The sequence below is a fragment of the Impatiens glandulifera genome, chromosome 6, assembly GCF_907164915.1.
Source record: "Impatiens glandulifera chromosome 6, dImpGla2.1, whole genome shotgun sequence".
Taxonomy (NCBI): Eukaryota; Viridiplantae; Streptophyta; class Magnoliopsida; order Ericales; family Balsaminaceae; genus Impatiens; species Impatiens glandulifera.
The window spans coordinates 17,069,687-17,091,142 of NC_061867.1; the positions used below are offsets into that span (position 1 = coordinate 17,069,687).

Consider the following 21,456-nt stretch of genomic DNA (forward strand, 5'->3'; position numbering starts at 1 on the left):
AATATGTTAATATTAGAATCAATAAAAATAAATTAAATGTACAAAATGTGCGTTACACTACAACTAATCACATAATTAATCGATAACATTCAATAAATGAGAAAAAAAAATAAATTTTGTATCAAATTATTAATAAAATTAGGAAGATCCCCGCGCGATTCACACGGATAAAAATATATTATTACAACATTCTGCGTCTATCAAATTTAGTGTTGAAATTAAAATATATAATGTTGGTTAAAAAATTGTACTTGTTTTATTAGTTTGCGAGTTCGAACCATACCTATAACATTTTTAATTTTATTTTTAAACGTTTAAAGTTTATGGACGGGTCAACCCACAATCCGACCCAAGTATTCATTCACTCTCACATATATATCCAAATTAACCACAACTTTTGACCCGACAATCTGGACACTTTCAAAATTAAGCATCATTATATATATATAGATTAGTTAGTTAAAAAGTTGAACTTATATTGTTACAACGTTCCACGTTCATCAAATTTGGTGTTAAATTTAAAATATAAAATGTTATTAGCCTAGTTGGTTAAAGAGTTATACTTGTTTTGTTAGGTTGCGAGTTTGAACCATACCTATAGCATTTTTAATTTTATTTTTAACCGTTTAAAGTTTATGGTCGGGTGAACTCACAATCCGACCAAAATATTCATTTACTCTCACATATATATCTAAATTAACCACAGCTCTCGACCTAGCAATTCGGACACTTTTAAAATTAAGCATCATTATATATACTAGCATTTAGCCCATGCATTTGCACGATTAATAATATAAAAAACCGTGAAAAAAAATTACGGATAATATTTTTAATTTTATTTTTAACCGTTTTAAGTTTATAGGTAAGTCAACCCACAATATGACCTAAGTATCCATTTACTCAACATCATTATATATATATATATATTAGTTAGTTAAAAAATTGAATTTATATTAATGCTAAAACGTCCCGCGTTCATCAAATTTGGTGTTGAATTTAAAATATAAAGTCTTAGTAGCCTAGTTGGTTAAAGAGTTGTACTTGTTTTGTTAGGTTACAAGTTCGAAACATACCTCTAGATTTTTAATTTTATTTTTAACCGTTTTAAATTTAAAGGCGAGTCAACCCACAATCCAACTCAAGTATCCAAATTAACCACAGCTCTCGACCAGACAATCCGGACACTTTAAAAATTAAGCATCATTATATATATATAGATTAGTTAGTTAAAAAATTGAATTTATATTAATGTTAAAACGTCCCGCGTTCATCAAATTTGGTGTTGAATTTAAAATATAAAGTCTTAGTAGCCTAGTTGGTTAAAGAGTTGTATTTATTTTGTTAGGTTGCAAGGTCGAAACATACCTCTAGCATTTTTAATTTTATTTTTAACCGTTTTAAATTTAAAGGCGAGTCAACCCACAATCCGACCAAAGTATCCAAATTAACCACAGCTCTCGACTCGAAAATCCGGACACTTTAAAAATTAAGCATCATTATATATATATATAGATTAGTTAGTTAAAAAGTTGAACTTATATTAATATTAAAACGTCCCGCGTTTATTAAATTTGGTGTTGAATTTAAAATATAAAGTCTTTGTAGCCTAGTTGGTTAAAGATTTGTACTTGTTTTTTTAGGTTGCAAGTTCGAAACATACCTCTAGCATTTTTAATTTTATTTTTAACCGTTTTAAATTTAAAGGCGGGTCAACCCACAATCTGACCCAAGTATCCAAATTAACCACAGCTCTCGATCCGGCAATCTGGACACTTTAAAAATTAAGCATCATTATATATATATATATATTTTAAAAATGTGAGTCACAAGATGAGGATCAATTGGGGGTTAATGGTTGGTTTGACGTTGAATAAAAGGTTTGTGATCAATTGAGAATAGTTGTTGATTTGTTGAAGTTAGAGTAAAGGAGAAGTCAACTAAGATTGATGAGTAATTTGTCGAGAGATAAAAAGACATACAAAAAAGTGAGAGTCCCAATATTAGGGTTAGTGGTTTGCAAAAATTATGAAACCAAACAAAAAAAATATTTTTTTTGGTTATGTAACTAGTGACTTCAGCTTTGATATATGATTTAAGTAATATAATTTAAAAAATAATTTTATGAAAATATTGTAATATTTTTAGAAAAGGTAGAAATAATAATAATATTTTAATATTTTGATAATTTATAAATAAAATAAGATATTTTAATATTTTAATTAATTAATAATATAATATATATAATTAATTAACCCTTAAAGAGAATAAAAAAAGGAGAGACATTACTCATTCTCTTTATTTTTAAAAAATAAGAATACATATTTGATTAAGCAACGACAAAGGAAGTTGCATTTATGTTATTTGGATTTTGGAGGTTGGATGTCCGACGTAAATTAATGGAGAAATTAAAGCATAGGGTCATTAATCATTGTGTCCTCATTGTAGGTTAGAAGGTTACAACTTTTTTCCTTTTTAAAATATTTTTAGCATTGTTTTAAGAAATTATTATAAATATAATATGTTAATATTAAAATCAATAAAAATAAATTAAATGTACAAAATGTGCGTTACACAACTAATCACATAATAAATCGATAACATTCAAAAAATGAGAAAAAAAATTAAATTTTGTATCAAATTATTAATAAAACTAGGAAGATCCCCGCACGATGTACACGGATAAAAATATATTTTTACAACATTCCGCGTTTATCAAATTTGGTGTTGAAATTTAAATATAAAATGTTATTAGCCTGGTTAGTTAAAGAATTGTACTTGTTTTATTAGGTTGCGAGTTCGAACCATACCTACAACATTTTTAATTTTTTTTAACCGTTTGAAGTTTATGGGCGGGTGAACCCACAATCCGACCCAAATATCCATTTACTCTCACAAATATATCCAAATTAACCACAGCTCTCGACCCAGCAATCCGGACACTTTCAAAATTAAGCATCATTATATATATATAGATATTAATAAAACTAGGAAGATCCCCGCGTGATGTACACGGATAAAAATATATTGTTACAACATTCCGCGTTTATCAAATTTGGTGTTGAAATTTAAATATAAAATGTTATTAGTCTAGTTAGTTAAAGAGTTGTACTTGTTTTATTAGGTTGCGAGTTCGAACCATACCTACAGCATTTTTTTTAATTTTATTTTAAACCGTTTGAAGTTTATGGGCGGGTGAACCCACAATCTGACCCAAATATCTATTACTCTCACATATATATCCAAATTAACCACAGCTCTCGACCCAGCAATCCGGACACTTTCAAAATTAAGCATCATTATATATATATAGATTAGTTAGTTAAAAAGTTGAACTTATATTCTTACAGCGTTTCACGTTCATCAAATTTGTTGTTGAATTTAAAATATAAAATGTTATTAGCCTAGTTGGTTAAAGAGTTGTACTTGTTTTGTTTGGTTGCGAGTTCAAACCATACATATATCATTTTTAATTTTATTTTTAATCGTTTTAAGTTTATGGGCGGGTGAACCTACAATCCGACATAAGTATCCATTTACTCTCACATATATATCTAAATTAACCACAGTTCTCGACCCGACAATCCGGACACTTTCAAAATTAAGCATCATTATATATATATATATATATATAGAGAGAGAGAGAGAGAGAGATTAGTTAGTTAAAAAGTTGAACTTATATTGTTACAATGTTCCGCGTTCATCAAAGTTGGTGTTGAATTTAAAATATAAAATATTATTAGTATAGTTGGTTAAAGTGTTGTACTTGTTTTGTTAGGTTGCGAGTTTGAACCATACCTCTAGCATTTTTTAATTTATTTTTAACCGTTTGAAGTTTATGGGCGGATGAACCCACAATCCGACTCAAATATCCATTTACTCTCACATATATATCTAAATTAACCACAGTTCTCGATTCGGAAATCCGGACATTTTCAAAATTAAGCATCATTATATATATATATATATATATATATATATATATATATATATATATATATATATATATATATATATATATATTATATAATAAGTTATATTAGGGTCCAATATTTATTATTGTTAATAGATTTATTTTTTACATAAAGATTAATATATTAAATATATATATTCAATTAAAATATGATAATTATAATTAACAATCTTAAACTTTAGATAAAAAATAGGTTGGTAACTCATACTATGCAAACTAGCTAGATTTAACAAAATTATCATTATCATAATATACTTAACGTCTCATAAATTATTCTTATCATCCAACCATATTTTATTTACCGACTTTTATCAACTCACTTTAGTCAACCAACAATTTTGTTCTCACCTACTTACGAGGTCACTTTCGTCAACCAACACATTCTTTATTATCCAACAATCTCCTCTTTACCGACATTTATCAACTTACTTCGGTTAACCAACATATTACTTATTACCCAACCATCTCCTCTTTATCAATTTTTATGATTCTCACACACTTACTAACTCACTTCTAATGGATGTGATTCGAGCTCTCGATCTTTATTATGCATACTAAATACTTAAACCATTACACCACTAACGATTGTTGATTTCTTTTTATAATTTAATGTATTAATATATAATTGATATAACTAACAATTATATATATATATATATATATATATAATGTTATATATATAAACAAAATTATATAAACGAATTTAAAATAAAATTAGTATGTATAGTTGTTTAAAATGTTGAAGTTATATTTTTAAAAATATCATACGTTCATCATTTTGAAGTTGAATTTAACATATAAAATGTTAAATTTATATTATTATAGTGTGAGATTGCAAATTCGAAACTTTTGTATATCACATTTTAAATTTATTTTTTCAAGTTAATGAGAGGGTGGGTCAACCAACGATCTGACTCAAGTATTCATTTTTACTCTCACATATATATCTAAATTGACCACAACTCTCGACCCGGCAATTAAGACACTTTGAATTTAAGTATTATTATATATATAACATTCACGTGCAATGCATACGAATAAAAATATAAATAAAATAAATTTAATAAAAAATAATAATAATATGTATTCAATGTTTAAAATTCTTAATAAATCACAGATAATATATTAAAAAAAAAATAGAACACTCGCATTCAATATTTTATTTACTTCGGTAAAATAATTTATCTTCTCACATATGTTTTCCAAATAAACCTCTCATTTCACGATCTTACACTTTCACTTTGGTTAATCAAATATTTGATTCATATTTTTTAACATTTAGCATTGTGAACTCACACATTGGTCAATAAAATATTTGATTCATAATTTTTAGCCACTTTTAATTGATACCGGTCTATTATCCCTCGACAAATCATATCCAAACAAATAAATTTAAATAATAATAATATGTATTCAATGTTTAAAATTCTTAATAAATCACGAATAATATATTAAAATAAAAATAGAATACTCTCATTCCGTATTTTATTCACTTCGGTAAAACAACTTATCTTCTCACATATCTCATCGCATATTTTTTCCAAATGAACCTCTAATCTTGTGACCTTACACTTTCACTTTGGTCAATTAAATATTTAATTCATATTTTTAACATTTAGTATTGTGACCTCACACTTTGGTCAATCAAATATTTGATTCATATTTTTTAACCATTTTCAATTGATACCAGACTATTATCCCTCGGCAAATCACATTTCAATCACACTTGGTTAAAGGATTATACTTGTTTTGTTAGCTTGCAAGTTCGAAACATACATATAACAATTTTAATTTTATTTTTAACCATTTTAAATTTATAGGCGGGTCAACAACACAATCCCACCCAAGTATTCATTTATTGCCATATATATATATATATATAACCAAATTATCCACAGTTCTCGACTCGACAATCTGGACACTTCGAAATTAAGCATCATTATATATATATATATATAATGTTATATATAAAAATAAATAAATTATATAAACGAATTAAAAATATTATTAGTTTAGTTGTTTAAAATGTTGAATTTATATTTTTTTAAATGTCATACGTTAATCAATTTTGAAGTTGAATTTAAAATATAAAGTGTTATTATCTTAGTTGGTTAAAATGTTAAATTTATATTATTATAGTGTGAGGTTGCAAATTCGAGACTTTTGTATATCACATTTTTAATTTAATTTTTCAAGTTAATGAGCAGGTGGGTCAACCAACGACTCGACCCAAGTATCCATTTTTATTCTCACATATATATCCAAATTAACCACAATTCTCGACTCATCAATCTAAACACTTTGAATTTAAGCATTATTATAGATAAAAGATTCTCGTGCGATCCATACGAATAAAAATATAAATAAAATAAATTTAATAAAAAATAATAATAATATGTATTCAATATTTAAAGCTCTTAATAAATCACGAATATTATATTAAAATAAAAAATAAAACACTCTTATTCCACATTTTTTTTATTTCAGTAAAATACTTCATTTTCTCACATATCTCATCACATATTTTTTCCAAATGAACTTGTCATCTCGTGACTTTACACTTTCACTTTGGTCAATCAAATATTTGATTCATATTTTTAATATTTAGCATCGTGATCTCACACTTTGGTCAATCAAATATTTGATTAATATTTTTTAACCACTTTCAATTGATATTAGTTTATTATCCCTCAACAAACCACATCCCAATCACACTTGGTTAAAGAGTAATAGTTTTTTTTGTTAGGTTGCCAGTTCGAAATATACATATAACATTTTTAATTTTATTTTTAACCGTTTTAAATTTATGGGTGGGTCAACTCACAATCCGGCCCAAGAATCTATTTACTCGAATAAATATTCAAATTAACCATAATTCTCGACCCGACAATTTCGAACACTTTAAAATTAAGCATCATTATATATATATATATATATATATATATTAGTTAAAATGTTGAACTTATATTTTAAAATGTCCCGCATTCATCAAATTTGGTCTTATAAGCCTAATTGGTTAAATGGTTATACTTGTTTTGTTTGGTTATTTTGCAAATTTGAAACATACATATAACATTTTTATTTTATTTTTAACCGTTTTAAATTTATGGGCGGGTCAACCCACAATCCGACCTAAGTATCCATTTACTCTCACATATATATCCAAATTAACCACAACTCTCGAACCGACAATCCGAACACTTTGAAATTAAGCATCATTATATGTATATATGTATATATATATATATATTAGTTATTTAAAAAGTTAAACTTATATTGTTAAAATGTCTCGCATTCATCAACTTTAGTGTTGAATTTAAAATGATAAATTCTATAAACCTAGTTGGTTAAATAGTTGTACTTGTTATGTTATTTTGCATGTTCTAAACATACATATATCATTTTTTATTTTATTTTTAACCGTTTTAAATTTATGGGCAGGTCAAGCCACAATTCGACCCCAAGTATCCATTACTCTCATATATATATCCAAATTAACCACAGTTCTCGACCCGGCAATCCGAACACTTTGAAATTAAGCATCATTATATATATATTAGTTATTTAAAAAGTTAAACTAATATTGTTAAAATGTCCCGCGTTCATCAAATTTGGTATTGAATTTAAAATAAAAAAAAATCTTATTAGCTTAGTTTGTTAAATTGTTGTGTTTGTTCTGTTATGTTGCAAGTTCGAAACATACATATAATATTTTTAATTTTATTTTTAACTATTTTAAATTTATGGGCGGGTCAACCCATAATCCGACCCAAGTATCCATTTACTTCTACATATATATCCAAATTAATCACAGCTCTCGACCCGACAATCTGGATACTTTGAAATTAAACATCATTATATATATATATATATATATATATATATATATATATATATATATATATATATATATATATATTTGTTAGTATTTTGTTGGAGTTTGTGATTAATATATATAATTTAATTTATATTAGAAATCTTTTCGTATCCTTCTAACATTTTTAAACTAGTATGTAGCCCGTATATTTGCACGAGTAATGGTATAAAAATTGAAGAAAAAAATTACGTTAAAAATGTGACTTTATAATTTAATTCAATTTTTTTATCTAATTATTAAAAAATATGACAAAACTTACATTTATCCACTCGTTTTATTTAAAATTGTTTTGTTATTTTTTAAACCTACCCAAAATCATATAAATTGAAAATATTCATTATGTGGAAATCAAAGTAGTTTCATTAAAATAATTCTACAAACATTGAATTTTGGATCAAATTACTAATCAAATATAAAGTTCTAATTGGTCTAATATTACTTATTATTATTTATTTATTTGAAAAAATAAGAATATTAAAAAATCATCTAACCAATTCATTTAAGTTTTTATATCTATAATGATTTTGATTATTTAATAACCAAATTCGAGGGTGCATTCTTAAACATTCGATTACATCTTTAGGCATAAACCCTTAGGTATCACCAAAGTTTGTTTTATTCAAGCCAACATTTCCTCCATGGACGGACTTTTAGGTTTTCACACCAATGTTTTATTACTCAAGCCAACATTCTCGCTTCCGCTTCATCTACCAATATTCGCGCACTCATATATAATAATTACTTCTTTTAGAGGAATTTTAACATTGGTCTTTAGTATGAAATGTTAACACTTTAACCGATAGATCACTTTTGATTATTGAAATAATTTTATAATTTTGTGTATATATATATATATTGTAAGTTAGATTTTGAATAATTATATAAATTATCTATTGGGGTCTAATATTACTTATTATTATATAATTATTTGAAAAAATAAAAATATTTAAAAAAATCAACTAACCAATTCATTTAAGTTTTTATATCTATAATGATTTTGATTATTTAATAATCAAATTTGAGGGTGTATTCTTAAACATTATTGGGCATGATCCTAAGCCCTAATTCACCCTCCGTGGACGAACACTTAGGCTTTATGTCTAATGTTTGCACTCTAAGCCGACATTCCCTCCATGCATTACTCAAGCCAACATTTCTTCCATAAATGAACCCTTAGATTTTTTTTCACCAATGTTTTCATTACTCAAGCCAACATTCTCACTTCCGTTTTAACTTCGCACACTCACATAAAATAATTATTTCGTTTGTAGGGATTCGAACCCTAGTCACCAGTATGAAATGTTAACACTTTAACAGTTAGATCACTTATTATTGTTGAAATAATTTTATAATTTTATGTATGTATATATATTTTGTAAGTTAGATTTTGAATAATTATATAAATTATCTACTAGTTCTAATATTACTTATTACTAGAAGACACAGATAAAAATATAAATAAAATAAATTTAATGAAAAAATAATAATAATAATATGTATTCAATGTTTTAAATTCTTAATAAATCACGAATAATATATTTAAATAAAAAATAGAACGCCCTTATTCCACATTTTATTTACTTCGGTAAAATAACTTATCTTCTCACATATTTCATCACATATTTTTTCTGAATGAACCTCTTATTTCGTGACCTTACACTTTCATTTTGGTCAATCAAATATTTGATTCATATTTTTTAATATTTAACATAGTAACCAGCTCACACTTTGGTCAATTAAATATTTGATTCATATTTTTTTAACCACTTTCAATTGATATCGGCCTATTATCCATCGGCAAACCACATCTCAATTACACTTTAAAAATTAAATATAATTTTATATATATATATATATATATATTAGTTAGTTAAAAAATCGAACTTATATTGTTAAAAATTTCCCACATTCATCTAATTTGATGTTGAATTTAAAATATAAAGTGTTACAAAACATATGTACGTATAAATTTTTTAATTTTATTTACCATTTTAAGTTTATGGGCGGGTCAACCCACAATCCGACCGAAATATTCATTTACTCTCACATATATATCCAAATTAACCACAATTCTCGACCCGACAATCCGGACACTTTAAAAATTAAGCAGCATTATATATATATATATATATATATAAGTTCATAATGATTTAATGATGCTTAATTTTTAAAGTGTTGGTTTAATGATTTTATGTGTTGGACTCTCACATAATGATGCTTAATATTTAAAGTGTTCGGATTGCTGGGTCGAGAGTTGTGGTTAATTTAGATATATGTGAGAGTAAATGGATATTTGGGTCGGATTGTGGGTTGACCCGCCTATAAAATTTTTACCTTACTATTTTTTTCACGGTTTTTTATATTATTACTCGTGCAAATGCACGAGATACATGCTAGTATTTTATTATAATACTATTTGACAACTAAATTATCTTAAAAGTTGATATATTAAAAATAAAACTATTTATGATACTTAATCTAAGTTAAGACAATATACAACATATTACTACAATTTAAAAAATCAATTTATTAATCGATTCAACCAAAAAAATAAAACTAAAATATGAATTAATTAATTAAACATGATTTAACTGTCCTAAAAAAACACCATGAATTAATCCATTAATTTTGCATAATTGAACACGTTATTTGCATCATAAAAATGTGATTGAGAATATTAATATATATCGTAAAAAAACATATATTCTTATTTTCAACATGTTTTTATTTAGAATATTTACTTAAATATTATTAAATAAATAATTTTAAATTTTATATATAATTTATTTATAATTGTTAAAGTCAATAACGGCCTTGCTTGATTAGAATATAGTTTTTTTTTTCATATAAATATGCAACTCTTAGACTCAGATTTTCTCATGATCAACATTATTAATTAGTACATTACCAACCATATCCCCACTTTTTCTCTCATTTTCATAATCAAAATGCTTCCATTTTCCGGCCAAACAGTTTGCGTCACCGGTGCCGGAGGATTCATTGCTTCTTGGATAGTGAAATTGTTGTTGGAGAAAGGTTATACAGTGAGAGGAACGGTTAGAAATCTGGGTAACTTTTCTTACATTAATCACAATTTTAAATGTTTATAATTGATTTTATGTATTTTTCTAATTTTTCATCCTTACTCTCAAATTGTTCAATAAAATATTTATTTATTTTTATTCATTTGGTTGGTTTAGTCATCGAAATGCACCTCCAAACCATTGGTGTCGATTTACTAAATTTCAAATCATAGGTTTGTCGGTTATATAATATAATATTCATGTTTTTTTAGAATGAAACTGAGATATGACATTAGTAAGATGTTTATAATTGTTTTTATTGAATTTTTTTCTTATTTTTCATCCTTACACTTAAATTGTTCAATAAGTTAAGTAGTTTTGTTTGCATATATAGATGATCCAAAGAATTGTTATTTGAGAGAACTATATGGAGCGAAGGAGAGGCTGCACATGTTCAAAGCGGATCTTCTTGATTACCAGAGCTTACTAAGAGCCATGAATGGATGCAATGGTGTATTCCACACTGCATTTCCGATGAATAATTCTCGTGTAAGAATAATATGATTGAGATTACAATCTACCTAATAAGAACGATGATAAATTAATTCATATTTAAATCAACACATTTGTAGGAAGAAATGGAGCTAGTAGCAGATGAAGGAGCTAGGAATGTAATAAAAGCGGCGGCTGAAACAAAAGTAGGTCGAGTTGTGTTCACCTCATCAATTGGTGCCGTGACAATGGATCCAAATCGGTCTCCAAATACTATTGTCGACGATAGTTGTTGGAGTGACCTTCAATATTGCAAGAAGACTAATGTTAGTAACTAATAGTACTATTATTTAAGTTCATTTAATAGCACATAGTTTAACAATAATTATTTAATTATACATATAGAATTGGTATTGTTATGGAAAAATGGTTGCGGAGAAAGTCGCGTGGGAGGAGGCCCAAGAGAGGAGAGTGAACCTAGTGGTTATAAACCCCGTGGTCGTGCTCGGGCCATTGCTTCAATCCAATCTCAACCCGAGCACGGGTCATATCCTCAGGTACTTAAACGGCTGTAACAAGACATATGACAACGAAGTTCAGTCCTATGTGCATGTGATAGATGTTGCCAAGGCCCATATCCTTGTTTACGAGACACCCACATCCACGGGCCGTTACCTTTGTGGAGAGAGCGTTCTTCATCGAGGTGATGTTGCTGATATCCTCGCTAAACACTTCCCCGAATATCCTATTCCAACCAAGTATGCATGTTTCTATACCTATTTCATTTCAAGCCCTTTCCTTTTGTACCACAATTTAAATTTTCTTTCTTTTCGAGTACGTCAGGTGTATGGATTATGGAAAGTCGAGAGTTAAGCCATTCAAATTGTCGAACCAAAAGCTACTAGACTTGGGGTTAGTGTTCATACCCGTGGAACAAGGCCTATATGAGACCGTCAAGTACTTGCAAGAGAAGGGTCACCTACCCATTGCCAATGGGGATCGCCTAATCCCGATCAAATCCTTGCTTTGAAAGGAAAATTAAATTAAGCAATAAATTATGTTATAGCCTAATATTTTAGGCTTAACTATTTTAATTCTACCATCCTTAATCATCCTTGCCCTTGCTTAAGGATGACAATAAATTCAAAATGATGTATAACAATTAAACATCTTTATTTTAATTATATCTTGTTATCTAGCAATAATCATTATAATATTATATATATATAAACACCGACCTATTCAAGTTTCAATGTAACTAGAAATAATGAAAACATTAATTCTCATCGAACTTAAAATTTTGTGGTTATCTATTTTTCTTTTTGGAAACGGTTAAAACTATTTCATTAAAATCCAAAAGTTGGAGGGTCAAGAATCAAAGTTAGATAAATATTAGCTATGATTAAAATATGACAATCAAACAACCCTAAAAAACCTGATTATTAGCAATCAAATATACAAGAAACAGAGATTACAAACAAAGATTATAAACTGTATCAAATCTAATTATCCCAATTAGGATTTTTATTTCCATATCAACCTGATGTTTCAACAGGTTGTCTTCTTCTTACAATTTCTCTTCCTTTTACAATGAAAGGGGGGAGAACTGAAGAGGTTGATGAATATTTCATATTCTCATTTTAATTTCTTTCTTTATATAAACCTGTTTTAATTTGATAGAAAGAATTATTTCACCTTTCTGTTCTCAACTTGAATTTCGAGATCATTGTTTTTATTTCCTTCAGCTTCAACTTTGGAATCCTCGACAACTTTAGATTCTTCTATATCAATCTTGGAATTATCCTCTTCCTCTTGATTAGCCTGAGTATCTTCCTCTCTATTTTCATCAACAACCACTTCAACTTGATTTGATTGAGAATCTTCAACTATCTCTTCAACATGATTAGGTTGAGGTTCCACCTCTTTCTTTGTACTGATTTGTTCTTGTCCAGAATTTTCTTTATCTTCTGTTTCATATTCTTTAACCACATTTTACTCTTTGAAAATATGCAGCTCTGTTTCAATTTCTTACATCTTTACTTTCTGACCTTTATGAATTTTCTGATCTTTTTTCTTAGCCAAATCACATTTTGGGCTTGCATGTTAGAAGGTATTGTAGAAAGAGCATATGTCTCGCCTCCACTCATAAGTGATTTACATGATAGTAGGTTTTCCTTTTCTGTCTACTACTGTCATACTTTTCGGTAATGTGCTTCTAGGATGCACCTCAATGCTAATTTTAGTAAATGATAGGTGATTTCATCCTTTAATAATTGAGTCCATGTATAATGGTCTACCCAATAAACATGCAAAATGACTAAGGGCTTTAGAATTGTACATATGTGCAGGTATATTCCAGAGCTTGAACCATATATGTGCAGTTTCTTTTGGTTTATTTAATAGGTTCAAGTCTTCAGACCATTTTTCCGAGTTCATACAGTTGGATCCTATATATGTATGCCCATATTCTAGAATTTCCTCCAGATTAGATCCCTTCTTGAATTTAAATAAATATAAATCATGGACATTTGCCGAAATCTTCTCCATCCCTTTTCTTTCTCATTGTTTCAACAGTGCATCTTTAGTAATTGGGAAGAATACTCTGTTTTTCTCTATGTAGTTTCCCACAACTACATTTTCTCATTCTTTATACAATTTTCCTCTACTTTAGTAGCTAATTTAAATTCAAATGAAGAATTTAGTACCTCCACTTTTGTCTGTGTATTGCTCAAGTAGATTTTACTTTTATATGCATGACCTTCTGATTTTTTTGCATTGTTGTTCTTCCAGACTTCATTAGTTTTCCATGTCGAGTTGCTCATAATAGTATATGACTTAGATTTGGGAGTCTTCATCAGCTCCTTCATTGTAGCAACTAATCATTGAACAAATTCTTCATATTCTTTTTTTTAAGTAGATTCTAGTCTTGAAGATAGTGGATGTTGAGTTGAATTGTAATCTGTTGTGCTTTCTCCTTATTGATGACAATTTCTCCCCTTTTGGCATGCATAAGGAGCTTTGTAATCTGATTCTTGAGCCCAAACAAATTAGCTCTTTCATTATAACATATCTTCTAAACTTCTTTATTATCCCCCTATTTTCCTCCATTATTTTCAACAGGATTTTCCCAGTAGCAGTTGGAGCAGATTGCTTACTTGTGTTAGTATCCTGTTGTTCTTTGATAACTTCTTCATTAATTGTTTCAATTTCTTTGACTGATGCTTCCTTAATTCCTTTCAGCACAAAATCCTTAATTTTTTTAGATTTATTACTTTTGTTCTTCCCCTTCCCCATAATGGCATAAACAAAGTAATTGTAGAAACTCTAAGAGATGATCATAGATAAATCACAATCGAGAGAAAAATTTCAGTGGTGCTTACAAATGCACAAGAAACCCTAGACTAGAGAAACTTATTGAACGACACAAGACAATACTGTGTCGCCCGTGCCGATCGTGTCGTGCCTCATGTGCTTATTGTGTCGTCCGTGTCGATCACGCTTCTTTTGATTAATGGTGATTTTGACGTGGTTATCTATTATTATATAGATTAAGAAAGTTATTTAAACATAAAATTAATAAAAATTCAACCTGAATTAAACTATAATTAATATTTGATAGTGATCAGGTCTTCATTGTTTGTATTTTTGTTCATTTTTAACACCTTTATTTGTTTTCTCTTGACAATGATTCTTTTTTGTTTTTGTATAATATCACGTGACATTATGTGATTTTTGAAAACTAATATTTTGAAATAATTATTATTATTTACAAAAAATCATAGTAAAAATTGGAAGTAATTTTGTTTTTATTTGGTACGAAAAATATGTTTAAATTTGATAAAACTTTCAAAGTAAATATTAAATGAAATAAAGTAATTTTTAATATGTTTTTAGGTTATGCTATAGATTTTTTTTAATTTTGTTTTACCAAATATGATTTTAATAGTGGTATTTGTTAGACCATGTCAACCCAAAAATTTTTAGATGGTTTATTTGCCCATATATTGGACCAAGCCAACCTAATTCATATATTTTGACTCGTTTTAGCTGGCCAACCCAATTCATACAATTTGGACTCATGTTTTAATTTAAATTGTTCTTATTGAGTATCGAATATTATTCGAGACATTTGTATCTTAAAATAAAAAAAAATGACAATTTAACTAGCTACTTTAGTTGTGACTTTATTAAAAGCAATTACTAATAAAAACAAACATGAATCTTGATTTTCCAATTCAACTAACATATATAACATATATGGTTTGTAAACAATATTACCTCTTAATCTGACACATTTCTTCTAAATTAGAAAGACAATTGATTGATTGTGGAGTTGCTCTTACTTACACTCAACTGTACAACTGAAACATACTCGACAAAATGAAGTCGATTTCCCATCCATTTAATCGTCCAATCCTTCATGCCAAAGCCAGAGACCTTTTGAACATTTGGGCTGCTCTTTTCACAGTTTTAACATCGATATCTGCCAACTTGCCTGTCTTCGAAGCAATAACTGTACATTTTCGTTCCTCTGCATTTGGCACAAATAACTCCCCTTTCTCTTTTGAACCAAACAACCCAATACTGAACAAAAACAAACCATCATGATGTCATTTAAAAAAAAAAGTCATTTGCCCAAAAAACAATTCAAGAAACCGACCAGGGCTTGCCACGCGCAAATGCAAATTGAATAGCGGCTGTATTAGTAGCAATCACCCCAATCGAGTCGTTAACTAAAGCAGCAAGCTGTAATCAAACCAACCAACAAACCAAAAGTAAAAAAATGTATTTTAAAAAGTTTGTAAAACAAAAAATGATAAACAACCTGGCCGGGAGTAGTAACAAAGACAATGCTAGCGTCGTCTCCTACAACATCTTCCACGTTTTCCCTTTCTTTCTCGTGTGGGATCACAAAAACCGGAGTAAATTCCCTACTGAAAACATTGAAACATTATTAGTCATCAGAAAAAGAAAAAAAACAGCAAATTTTACAATAATCATCTTCTTTTGCCCTTACCTAATTGAATATGCAATTTCAGCCCATACTTCAATAGACAATAAGCTATCTTTATCTCCTCTAGACTGCATAGATGCCTTCGAATCGGATTGTAATCCATGAAGAACAACAAACTTTCCCTTCTCTGCTCCCGCATCTCTATACTTAGCTTCAACCGCATCCTTCACCTTCCTAGAAATGGAAACTTGCAAAGGAAGAACAGGCTGTCTAGGAACACTTCTAAATGGTCTCCCCAACCAATCAGCCATTTCTTGATACCTACATTAACTCCCATCAAAAACAAAAACAAATGAAGAAAGTCTTTAACTAATTGTTTACATGTTATATCCTGCTTCAGACAGGTTCATGCTATTTGAGGTAAATGTTTGAGACAGAAGTAATCCAGCTCCGGCAGAGTTTACATTAGGGTAAATGTAGCTAACTCTATCACGAGCAGTTGACATGTATAAGAACGCTGCATGGCCAAGTCCGGCCAGTTTTGTAGACAGGATCATATCATAGTATCTACCCTGGATGAAAGACATTGAAGAAGAAGAAGTGTTTAGATTATCCATGTAAGAAAACCAGAGATGCAGATTAATGAATCACAGACCTTCAAAATTCCAATCATGTCAGTATAATCTTCAGGAGCAGGGAAATCCAGATCTGGGTCATAAACATCAGCCCATCTGACATTCTTATTAAGTTCATACGTTTGCTTACCTCTATCCGAAGCAATAATATCTACCTGAACTCCAGGATATCTATCCTTGATAAGCTGAATCACCGGAAAAAACAGCAGATTCTCGTAAACACCACCGGAAATAACGCAGCAGCATCGCCGGACATCTCCCCTTACCTTAAGACCCACAGAGGCGACCTCGACGCTGTAACCCTTGGGGAATTTAAGGAACCCACGTGTGCTATTTGGGTCATCGGGTGGTCTAGGGTTTTCTTCTTGCTTTCCGTCGGAGTAATATTCGCCGTATTCCATATTTGTGTCTTCCCCGTCGTCGAAAGGGTCGAGCCATGGGTTTTTCTTGGTGGAATTGAGGCGGAATTGGGATGGAGATCTTTTGGTGGTGGAGAGAGATTGGTCTTGTAAGGGGAGATTAGAGAATGAACGTTTGGAGAAATGGGTTGGAGGGATTGATGATGGGTTTCTCGAAAGAGGGAAAATTGATTTGGGTGGAAGAGAAGCAGCTGCCATTTTCTTTGGATTTGAGTTCTTCTTCGTATGTGTCAGACATGGAAGATGATGAAGAAGAAGAAGTAGACGTTGGTGGAAGTTATTTGTATGGTAACGATGAATAGGTTGGATAAGTGGGTCCTAGTTTTGTTTTTGGCGCTAAATGGAACTAATATTTGTTCTTCTTCATTTTAGACCTAAGATTTCTATTTCCTTAAATTAATGTCTCGATTACTCATAATGAAATTAAGGGATTTGATATGGGTATTCTGAATAATAATAATAGAGTTAGTATGATGTATACAAATAATTTTAATTTTCAATTTTTAAACCGATGCACTTGATTAATTTATAATTCTAACAAAGAGAAATGAAATACATCGAGTAAATATCATTTGTTTAGGAAATAGATATTTTATCTCGTGTTTGACCGCTCCAACTTCTAACTTTAAACTTTTCAGAAAAAAAAAAAGACTAAATACCTCAACAGTGTCGTTGTCGCAATTAGTAGTCAGATTTCGGATTGAGAAATAAGGTTGAAATCGCTTTTCTTGATTTGAAAGAAGAGGTTGTAGTTAAAGTTTCTAAAAGTTTGGGTTAGAGAAGAAATGTGAACGTTCACCGGAAATTTGGTAGAAGATAAAACACAATTACTTTTTTTTAAGTATTGTTTAAACATAGGGGGGGTAAAGTATCTATTTCTTAAAACTCAACTATCTTTATAATCCAAATTTAAAATCATTGTACTTAATAATTGTATTAGTTGTCAAATCCATTTGAACATCCATATTAGAAAGTTTACTTTCTCAAAAATTAACACATATTTAAACTAGAAATTAAAATTACTCACAAGGGTCAGAACTAAAATCCCAGGCTAGCAAGGCACCAACTAACATAAAAGGGCGTTTTTAATAGAAATGAACCTGAGATTTTTTATATTTTAGTTAAATTCTTTCACACTTGACTACCCTGTTCATTATCACTGACCAATTTTAGTTAAACCATTGAATCAAGATATCAGTTAACCACCAAAATTACCAAAACCCACATTAGTTAAAAAAAAAATATCAAAAGCCAAACTGGGAGAAAATCTAGTATAACAACTCTTACCAAATACAAAAAGAAAGATTTGTTCAAAAATTAGTCTTCAAGAGAGTCATCATTACCATACATGTCATGAATCTCTTGCCAAAACTAATTGAGAACCTTGGCTCGAGTTGAGGGATCCTCTTTGGATTCAACATAGCTCATGAAAAGATAGCCAAGAACCCATAAGAGGATGTATTGGAATGGGATCCAAGCTAGACAAGCCACAAGACTCAATACACTTCCAACATATTGAGGATCTCTAATCACTCCAAAGGGAAACTCTGTAACCCATGGAATGTTTTCTCCAAATCGAACTCCATAATATGTACCTGATTCCCCTAGCAATTGATATACCCTACAAATTCATATTTGCAATTTAGAACTTAAAAAATGTAATCTTCCTTGAGGGGTTTTCAAACACATTGATGTATTTTCACATATTGATCAAGAAAGATTCATGTGCTGAAAACAGCTCAACTAAACCCTGTCAATTACACATCTCACTTCAATCTCCAGATTTTCATATATGTTTCACCAAATGACATGCTTAAACAAAATGGGTATGGAGAAATTTCATCATAAAACTGTCTGAATCCAGCCTCTAGATAAGATTTACATCAATCATTGAATGATCGATCTAATTGGTGGATACTTGAAAGCTTAAACATATGAAACATTCGGATCTACCCAAAAGAAAATAAACGATTAGATCTATTTGTGTGTGTAATTACCTGAAATTGAGAAACTGGCCGAAGATGAAGAGGGGCCAGAAGTAGAAAGGGGGAGGCCATGAAAGAGTGGAAACGGAGAAGATGGAGATGAATTGAATAAGCTTAATGAGATGAGAGACATGAGCCATCACTTTAGATGGGTTTCTTCCTTTGCCGCATAAATCTACCCATGATTGAGGATTCGTCCAAAGCCAGTAGTAAAACGGGAACGGCAGTAGTATTCCTATACATACTAATATTCCCATCTCTATCGACGGCGACGGCAACGGCAACGGCAACCGGCGACGACAAGAGTTAAGTGCACGACAATGTCTGAGATTCAAGATTGTTTTTCTTTCTTGACCCCTCTTGGATCGATGATAACGTAGGAAGCCCAAATGCAAATCTGGGTCACATTCAATTTTTGGAAAAAAACAAAAAGATTGTCCGAATTCCGAATCTTGAAACTAAATTAAGCCCAAAAGTGCATTTCAACATAATCTTGGGTAGAGACTAGAGATCTTTTGAAGAAATTCAGGATGTTAAGGATAAATGGCTATTCAATAGAGAATTTGAAGTTGTTGCCTTTGTTGGAGGCTGGGCTCCAATAGAAAAAAGAAAAAAAAATCGATCTTTTTTATTATTGTCCGAGATTCGAACTAATAGCAAAATAAAATTTTATGTTTTATCTTAAACTACTAAGATACAACACTTTATGTTTAAAATTACAAAAAGAAAAATTAACAAAATATCTTTTGAGTTACCCTAAGAAGTGAGTTATCCTAACCCGAGGGCTTGTCGGGCTTACCCAGGGGCGGCCCTGGTTGGTGGTATCAATCTAATGAGTTACTATTTGGAAAATTCAAAAATTGTTTTTGGAAATGCACATTTTGTCTTGCAATGAGGGTGTTTTTTAGTTTTCTTATATTGGTATGAATAATAATTGACTCGTACTAATAATAATCTTGTTACAAACTAATAGTTAGTAATCTCATTGGTGTAGTAATCTCAATATGAAGATCATATGAATTAAATAAACTCATTTTATATGATACATTTAGTTTCTTACTATTAAAGCAAAAATGATGTATAAAAAATAATGAATTGGATGTCCACTTATAACATCACACTATAACATCTTACTAGTTTTGTTACTCAAATGAGTCAACGCAAATATGATCATAAGAACCCAAAGAAGTTAAGTATGACCCAAAAAATTAATAACCGAAAAGTATTAATGAGAAGTATACAACAATTAAGGAAGAATCTAGAAAAAAAAATTTATTAGGCAAAAAATACTATAGGTATCTATATATATATAATGATGCTTAATTTTGAAAGTGTCTGAATTGTCGAATTGATAGCTGTGGTTAATTTGGATATATATGTCAGAGTAAATGGATACTTGAGCGGATTGTGGGTTGACCCGCCCATAAACTTAAAACGATTAAAAATAAAATTAAAAATGCTATAGGTATGATTCGAACTTGCAACCTAACCAAATAAGTACAACCTTTTAACCAACTAGACTAATAACACTTTATATTATAAATTCAACACCAAATTTGATGAACTCGAGACATTTTAACAATATAAGTTCAACTTTTTAACTAACTAATCTATATATATATGATGATGCTTAATTTTTAAAGTGTCCGAATTGCCGGGTCGAGAGTTTTGGTTAATTTGGATATATATGTGAGAGTAAATTGATATTTAAGTCTAATTATGGGTTGACCCGCCCATAAACATTTTTACTGTAATATTTTTTCACGGTTTTTTATATTATTACTCGTGCAAATGCACGGGATACATGCTAGTTATATTATATAATAGTATGGTTGGTGGAGCCCTAGGTTAACTATATAGTTATAATACGATGTTATTTAATTATATATTAAATACTATATATTACACTTAGACTTATATGGACATGTCCCTCCATGTCAAATAAGCAAGAAAAAATATTAGGGCAATTCAAATTTTCAAGAAAGTCAAACCAAACCCTATGTTCAAGTCATTGATTGATATAATGAAGTAGGCATGTGAAGATATAATGAAGTAGGCTTCGCTTCACATGCCGAAGTCAAACCAAACTCTATGTTCAAGT

General features: G+C 29.4%; 3 protein-coding genes across 3 annotated transcripts; 1 reads left to right on the top strand and 2 right to left on the bottom strand.

The window, feature by feature from the left end:
* Positions 1–10,795: 10,795 nt before the first annotated feature.
* On the top strand, positions 10,796–12,392 carry LOC124943274 (cinnamoyl-CoA reductase 1-like). Its single transcript, XM_047483812.1, has 5 exons — positions 10,796–10,916; positions 11,265–11,419; positions 11,503–11,688; positions 11,768–12,120; positions 12,206–12,392. Exons 1-5 carry the CDS (start codon positions 10,796–10,798, stop codon positions 12,390–12,392), a joined length of 1,002 nt encoding a protein of 333 aa, XP_047339768.1.
* A 3,137-nt stretch (positions 12,393–15,529) lies between these two features.
* LOC124942649 (photosynthetic NDH subunit of subcomplex B 1, chloroplastic) lies at positions 15,530–17,619 on the bottom strand. Its single transcript, XM_047483195.1, has 5 exons — positions 16,972–17,619; positions 16,698–16,888; positions 16,380–16,637; positions 16,188–16,296; positions 15,530–16,108 (listed from the first exon to the last, which is right to left on the bottom strand). Exons 1-5 carry the CDS (start codon positions 17,566–17,568, stop codon positions 16,010–16,012), a joined length of 1,254 nt encoding a protein of 417 aa, XP_047339151.1. The 5' UTR covers positions 17,569–17,619; the 3' UTR covers positions 15,530–16,009.
* Positions 17,620–18,612: 993 nt separating this feature from the next.
* On the bottom strand, positions 18,613–19,724 carry LOC124942340 (phosphatidyl-N-methylethanolamine N-methyltransferase). The gene is made up of 2 exons (XM_047482820.1): positions 19,368–19,724; positions 18,613–18,991 (listed from the first exon to the last, which is right to left on the bottom strand). Exons 1-2 carry the CDS (start codon positions 19,610–19,612, stop codon positions 18,742–18,744), a joined length of 495 nt encoding a protein of 164 aa, XP_047338776.1. The 5' UTR covers positions 19,613–19,724; the 3' UTR covers positions 18,613–18,741.
* Between the last annotated feature and the right edge of the window lie 1,732 nt (positions 19,725–21,456).

What these genes read in the sequence shown, in the direction of transcription:
- LOC124943274 (XM_047483812.1), top strand. Translation starts at nt 10,796, where the DNA reads ATGCTTCCATTTTCCGGCCAAACAGTTTGCGTCACCGGTGCCGGAGGA. An exon ending in AATATTGCAAGAAGACTAAT is followed by an intron (nt 11,689 to 11,767) that starts GTTAGTAACTAA and finishes TTATACATATAG; the next exon opens with AATTGGTATTGTTATGGAAA. An exon ending in GAATATCCTATTCCAACCAA is followed by an intron (nt 12,121 to 12,205) that starts GTATGCATGTTT and finishes CGAGTACGTCAG; the next exon opens with GTGTATGGATTATGGAAAGT.
- LOC124942649 (XM_047483195.1), bottom strand. Translation starts at nt 17,568, where the DNA reads ATGGCAGCTGCTTCTCTTCCACCCAAATCAATTTTCCCTCTTTCGAGA. An exon ending in TCTGAAGCAGGATATAACAT is followed by an intron (nt 16,638 to 16,697) that starts GTAAACAATTAG and finishes GAGTTAATGTAG; the next exon opens with GTATCAAGAAATGGCTGATT. An exon ending in GAAATTGCATATTCAATTAG is followed by an intron (nt 16,297 to 16,379) that starts GTAAGGGCAAAA and finishes CAATGTTTTCAG; the next exon opens with TAGGGAATTTACTCCGGTTT.
- LOC124942340 (XM_047482820.1), bottom strand. Translation starts at nt 19,612, where the DNA reads ATGGGAATATTAGTATGTATAGGAATACTACTGCCGTTCCCGTTTTAC. An exon ending in GGCCAGTTTCTCAATTTCAG is followed by an intron (nt 18,992 to 19,367) that starts GTAATTACACAC and finishes ATGAATTTGTAG; the next exon opens with GGTATATCAATTGCTAGGGG.